The sequence below is a fragment of the Nicotiana tabacum genome, chromosome 5 (genome assembly GCF_000715075.1).
Source record: "Nicotiana tabacum cultivar K326 chromosome 5, ASM71507v2, whole genome shotgun sequence".
Lineage (NCBI taxonomy): Eukaryota > Viridiplantae > Streptophyta > Magnoliopsida > Solanales > Solanaceae > Nicotiana > Nicotiana tabacum.
The window spans coordinates 124,396,876-124,403,687 of NC_134084.1; the positions used below are offsets into that span (position 1 = coordinate 124,396,876).

A 6,812-nucleotide genomic window follows, 5' to 3' on the forward strand; every position below is an offset into this window, starting at 1 on the left:
ATATGCCTGAACCATTTAAGTCTCGCTTCCCGCATCTTGTCCTCCACGGGGGGCCACACCTACCTTTACCTGGACATCTTCATTCCTAATCTTATCCAACCATTATTTCCCACATCCATCTCAACATCCTCATCTCATCTGCTTTCATCTTATGGGTATGAAAATTCTTGACTGGCCAGTACTCTACCTCATACAACATAGTCGGTCTAATCACTACTCTGTAAAACTTGCCATTAAGTTTCGGTGGTACATTCTTCTCACACAAAACATCGGAAGCTAGCCTCTACTTTATCCACCCCGCTCCGATATGATCTGTGATATCCTCTTCAATCTCCCCATTCCCTTTAGAAATAGCTATATAAAGTGTAATAATTTTCAAAATGGGCATTTTTGAGTAATTATTTTTTGATTGCATGGGTATTTTCTTTAATTTAACTAATTTATTCTAGGGAATATAAAGGAAAATACTGAAAATAGTTGATTTATAGCTTCCATAATTTTTCTCTACATCACTAATTGCACATACCTCCCTTAAGTTTTCCAAAATGTGTAATTTTTTATGGAAAATTTTGCTAGTGATAATTACAAATACAATTTTAAAAATATGTAAAACGCACATATGAAATATGATTTGCATGTGTTTCTCAATGTTATTAGTTTAAATTGCATTTTAAGCATACATATTTATAATAGCATTTCTGAATAGTGACTTATACCCATTTGTAGGCTCAACACACTGTGACTTATAAATTTTAATGAATGCGACTTATGAATCGCAATACTATAAATTGTGATACTATAAAATTGGGACTTATAAATCGCAATTTACAAATGCAACTTATAAATTTGATAGACTAAGAGAGTGTTTGGATTGACTTATAAACTGGTCAAATCAGCTTTTAAGTTCTTTTTAATTTTTTTTAATGTTTGGCAAAGTTAAAAAGTTATTAAAATAAATTAAAAACTGTTTAAAACACGCTAAAAACATTAAGGTAACAAACCCCAACTTATTACTTTTTGACTTAAAAGTTATTTCTGTTAAAAAACTATTTTTTCAAGCCAATGGGCTCCAAATGCCACGTATAAATCCCAAGTCAAGTATTTGTGTAGCATATATAACAGGCTTCTTGAAGTTTGAAGTACGGGCTGACGTGGGTCTCAACTCTCACGTGTATCCCACTTTGCACACAGCACACCACTCACTGTGTGTGTCTGTCTGTGCTGCGCTTCTTCCACCATCTTGCCCTGGCCAATTTTCCCCGAAATTGTTTTTGTCAGATTCCATCTCTTTTGATTGAACGTTCCTTATCATTTGCCTCATCGATCCATTTCTGGTTTTGGGTCCTGATCATTACCTCAATTCTTGTTGTAAGTTTGCCAAATTTCTGATTTTTTACTATGTAATGTATCATTTTCTCTATGAATGTGTGTGGTGTGGTAGTGTCAGTGATTTTCTAAAATTGTTTCGTTGATTTTATTCTTTTCTTGGTTGCAAGATGGGAAATTGATGTGGTATTAATGGGATTGTTGCCTCTGCCCAAAAAGGTGAAATCTTTTTGAGTCTTTCTCGATTTGGGTTTTTTACTGGAATTAAGCAATCTGTCTTTGGTTGATTTTAATTTGCTGGGTCACTAATTGGGTCGCTTGATATTTCATTTCTTGGTCTAGTTTTGGCTGAAGATTGGTCTTTTATTTTACTGTTAATCTCAGTTTGCACATTGTGTTTTGAGTTGTTGTCATCTGCTTTTGGATTTCATTTAGTTGCTGAGGATAAGAAGATGCTGGACTTTAAATTGCTGTATTATCATGCCCAGATAATGTAACTGTTAAAGTTTGGAGGTTTTAGTGACTTTTTGATTTGTTATTCTGTTCATAAGGGAATGGAGCATCTTCCTGTTGAGGTCATTGGCAACATATTGTCCCGGCTAGGAGCTGCACGAGATGTTGTGATTGCATCTTCTACTTGCAGGAAATGGCGAGAGGCTTGGAGAAATCATCTTTACACGCTCACTTTTAATTCGAATGACTGGCCTCTTTATCATGAGCTCACACGGAGCAGACTAGAGATAATTGTAACCCAGACGATTTTCCAGACTAACGGACTGCAGTGTCTTTCAATTCTTATGGATGACGTGGATGAGTTTTCTGCTGCTCCGGTGATTGCTTGGCTAATGTATACTAGAGAAACCTTGCGTGAGTTACACTATAATGTCAGGACTACTCCTAACATTAATATACTCGAGAAATGTGGTCGCCAGAGATTGGAAGTATTAGATCTCGCTCACAATACGATTACGGGTGTTGAACCTAGTTACCAAAAATTTCCTTGCTTGAGGTCTCTTTCACTGAGCTATGTCAGTGTATCAGCATTGGACCTCAGTCTTTTCCTCACAGCCTGCCCAAAAGTTGAGGTCTTGAGCCTCGTAAGTCTGGATATTGTTATGTCTGATCCGCAGGCCTCAATGGAGTTGAGTACTAACTCTTTGAAAGATATCTACGTTGAAGCCATTAGTTTGGATAAAATTGTTTTGGAGGCTGATAGCCTTGAGAAGTTGCAGTTAAAAGATTGTACGCTTGAAGTCTTTGAGCTTGTTAGCAAGGGGAAGTTAAGACTCCTTAAGATTGATGATGTTAGTGTCATCCATCTTGATATTGGTGAGAGTGCTGAGAATCTAGAGATTGTGGACGTCAGCAATTTCACAATCATGTGGTCCAAGTTCCATCATATGATAGCAAAATCATCAAAACTCAGAAGACTGAGGTTGTGGGGAGTGGTGTTTGATGACGATGATGAGGTTGTTGATATCGAGACAATTTCTGCTTGTTTTCCTCAATTAAGTCATCTCTCATTGAACTATGAACTAAGAGAGGCAGCAGTTCAGTATGGCTTGCAAGGTTCTTTTCAATTGGAAAATGTGGTTGTATTGGAGCTTGGCTGGACGGTGATTAGCGACCTCTTCTCACAGTGGGTAGCAGGGCTATTGGGAAGGTGTCCTAATCTGAGGAAGTTGGTGATTCACGGGGTTGTTTCAGAAACCAAAACACATGAAGAATGCCATACATTAGCCAAATTCACATCCTTTATTGTAAGGCTAATGAGAAAGTATTTGAAGATAGATGTTCAGTTTGAATATGACTAGATTTGAGCAACTGTGCTCAGCCTTGGAAATCACATTTTTGTCAAATGTCAATAGCTCAAGGAGGTACATGATCTTTCTGGTGATTGTTTCTGTTATTACACGGATACTATACCATTCCTTTTTTTTAGTTGAAGTTGTGCTTCAACATTGTTACCCTATTCTTTCAGTTCAAGTTCACATACATTCACGGTTGTGGTATTCTTATTGTTACTAGTTAGTGCTTTGACGCACTTCCATTCCTGGTGCAAAAAAACTTATCTTTTCCTTTTCCGTTTTTATGTTTTATTTCTTGTTGTAATGAAGCTTTTTTGGTCCATGTTTTAGCTTTTCCTGCATAAATTGAACTACATACTCGCTGAAGAAATGAGGAAAAGAACTGACATCTAATTGGTTGCTTTGGCAAAAGTGCCATCCATCTTGAAATCGGATCCTTTTCCTATTGCGTCTTTAGGGATGGTTTAGGTTAATTTAAGGTGAAATTTTACATTTCTTATGTGCCCATAGGTACTATATTGGATTTGAATCAGATTTCGGATCAATCTATGTTGAGTGACTGCCTCTATTATCTTGTTGCTAGCAAAATACCACTATTTTTGGTTTTGGATCTTCCAAATCATTCCAGCAGGAGACCATATTTGCCATAAGTTTACTCATTTTACGGGACCTTTCCACCTTGACCTGCACTTGGTATAGTACAACTTATGAACGCGTTGCATATTCTCAGTACGGTGGTTGTGTTTTGTGACTGACTGTGCAGAGCTTGAAAAATTTGTAAGGAGGGATTTTTCTATATATAATTAAAAGAGTATTGTAGCCACAAAAGGAGTCAATTCCCTTCACAAGAAGCATACCACAAGAGTTTCTTTTTTTTTTTTTCTCTTAAGAGTTAATTTTGAAGTTGACATAAGCAGATCAAGTTTCTTGTCAAATAAAAAACTTTTGGACTTTTTAGAACTGAATAAGTGAAAAATCTTAACAACCAGAAACCTGGTGGGGAGGGAAAATTAGTGCCCAAAAAGTTAACTGAAAAAGAAAATCAAATAGGGAGAGTCCAAAACAAAACTGTTAATCTTTAATTAGGCAATTCCAAACCTACTATGGATTCCTTTTAATAGGAGTTCTATCAAAGAAAAAAGGGAAAGGAAAAGGAAAAGGAAAAGGAAAAGGAAAAGGAAAGGGAAATTGTCCAAAACTGTCTTCTTTTTAGCAATGTATGTGTGCTTTCATAGTTCAGCTAGAAAGCATATTAACTTCAAACTGAAGCTATAAGGAATATCATCTATCTGGTTGCAGCATCGTTGCAGGCATGATACATGAGTGTGTATGCTATACTTATACCTTTTCTGTCTTAATTGTCTTTAATGATGACCTACAATCGATATATGGATGTACCATTTCAAAATTATTATCTTTGAGCTTTTTTTAATGGGAAATGTGCTAACAAGAATTTACTTTATATGGAAAATTTTGACCTCTGAAATGCTAAAGGTTCATTTATAAAGCAGTATCGCTTGCTTAATGACCTATATTGGAGTCATAAATGAAGTCTCTGCAGCTCTCATGCGCTCGTTTTTATTCTAGTTTTGGAGGACTTATTGAAGTTTTCCTTTAAATAATCTACTTGCCATTGGAGGGTGCAATATTCCTTTTCCTGAGGAAACTTTCTTCTGTTTGAGAAATGATGGGGTTAGGTTGGATGAAATCATCCTTGAACCACAACCCTTTTTCTCCCTCCACTGGCCATGCATAGAAAGAGTGTATCTTTGTTTTGTTTGATGGAATTGTGTTCACCTTCTCCTTCGTCTGTGTTGCTCTTTTTATTTCAGAGCCCTATGTCTAGTGAAAATCAGAATGGGTCTTCCAATTAGTTTGCTTTTTGACCTGATCGTGCTGATTACATCAGGAGATCCACTCCTTTGTATGAGGAAAATTGTGCTTCATTTTTGACAGGAGAATGAACTGAAGTAATATGTTTTCCTGGTTCCATTCTCTGCTATTTTCTCTTAGTCTAACTTGTGGAGCTGTGCTATGTTGAAGAGAGGTAAATGGGTGGGGTAGAAATTTTCATTGTCGTTTTTTGGAATAAAAGAAGAGTTATTTAGCTTAAAACCTACTGAAGTTGGAGAAAGTATAGGAGTTAAATGTGTTTAACGGTAATTTGCGCGCCTGCTGCCTTCCTTGGATGTGGTAGCCGTTTCTCAGGCTCCCTCTCCGTAATCGAACCCTAATTCTTTGTCACCCGTCACCACCATGGTAGACCACTATCCTACCATCGAAAGTTGATAGGGCAGAAATTTGAATGGTGCGTCGCCGGTACGATGGCCGTGCGATCCGTCGAGTTATCATGAATCATCGCAGTAACGGGCAGAGCCCGCGTCGACCTTTTATCTAATAAATGCATCCCTTCCAGAACTTTAGTTACAAGATGTAACAGTAATTAGTTTGACCTTATTACTTATATCATCAGTAGTAGAACATAAATAGTCGGTGATCGTTGCAAAGTTAATGTGATACGGAAATGATGAGGTCTGGTTTAAAGTTGAGATGTTAAATGTAATAAATTGTTCAGACTTGTGAAGGGCTCAAAAAAAGTAGATTCTAGAAGAGTTCCAAAACGAGATGTCTCCAAATGCATGTAAAAGATTGAGAAGGAGGATTATTTTCCTGCCTCGCAGATGATTCCTTCTTCCTTTGTGTTCAGAAGGCAAGTGAATGCAGTTGAGGTGAAACCAATTTTATTTTTATTTTTTTAAATAAGGTGGACATTAGTGTTGTTTCAAATGGGAGATTCGCTGCGTAAAGAGGGTTTATCAGAAGATGGTGAATCATCAAATTGCTGTAAAGTTTGTTACCAAATTCTTGATTCTTGGTTGCTCATGTCTGCCTCTAGATTTTTTAGCCAATGTTTGAACTTGTACAATACTCTTTGTCTGGGATGGCCTGTGTTGCCTAGATCATTGTAGTGGAGTGGCTTGGTCACTTTTTATTCCATTGTAGTCCTATATTATTAACTGTCCTAGCATTAATATGACTCGTATTCTCCTTTTATGCCATTCCAGATTAGGCTGGGCAGAATCCTCTCCTCATTTAGTATTATGGTTTTAAACTTGTAACGGTTCTCCAGTCCCCGTTAGAACAAGTTTGAGCTTCGGAATACCTGATCTACTGTTATTTCTTCAGTGTTCTTTATATTACTACCTTTTAGCTGTTTTCCTGCCATATACTTCTCTGTATCAATTACCATTTCTTTTTTACTTGGTATAACGTCGTGGAAAAAGCCTCTTGCAGAAATGCAGGGTAAGGTTGTGTACGATAGACCCTTGTGGTCCGGTCCTTCCCCGGACCCCGCGTACGAGTGATTTGATAAGTTCAATCTGAAACTGTGAATCATAATGTATTCCCGAGTGATCATTAGAACTGCAGCATGAATTAGATGACTTCGTAAAGGAATCTTTAAATGAGTTGGTTTTATGATTGAGAAGAACTCTTGTGCTCAATGTTTCTTCAGCTTAATTAATTGGATGTTGAAATCAAACTTCTCTCTGCAATGAAAAAACTTAGAGAAATCAACTGCTATTGGCTATTGCTGGTTTTTAGGAGCTTATATGGATTTCGGATTCCATTTATTACACTTGCTGATTCAGGAAATAGATATGCTTATGATGCCTTTAG

General features: G+C 37.0%; 1 protein-coding gene across 2 annotated transcripts; it reads left to right on the forward strand.

Moving 5' to 3' along the window:
• Positions 1 to 1,113: 1,113 nt before the first annotated feature.
• On the forward strand, positions 1,114 to 3,525 carry LOC107820899 (F-box/LRR-repeat protein At1g67190-like). Of its 2 annotated transcripts, XM_016647252.2 has the most exons (3): positions 1,144 to 1,368; positions 1,497 to 1,545; positions 1,878 to 3,525. In XM_016647252.2, the coding sequence occupies exons 2-3, from the start codon at positions 1,519 to 1,521 to the stop codon at positions 3,138 to 3,140; spliced, it is 1,290 nt and encodes a 429-aa protein (XP_016502738.1). In that variant the 5' UTR covers positions 1,144 to 1,368; positions 1,497 to 1,518; the 3' UTR covers positions 3,141 to 3,525. The 2 variants fall into 2 exon arrangements, with proteins under 2 accessions (XP_016502739.1, XP_016502738.1); XM_016647253.2 differs by lacking the exon at positions 1,497 to 1,545 and having other exon boundaries at positions 1,114 to 1,368.
• Positions 3,526 to 6,812: the final 3,287 nt, after the last annotated feature.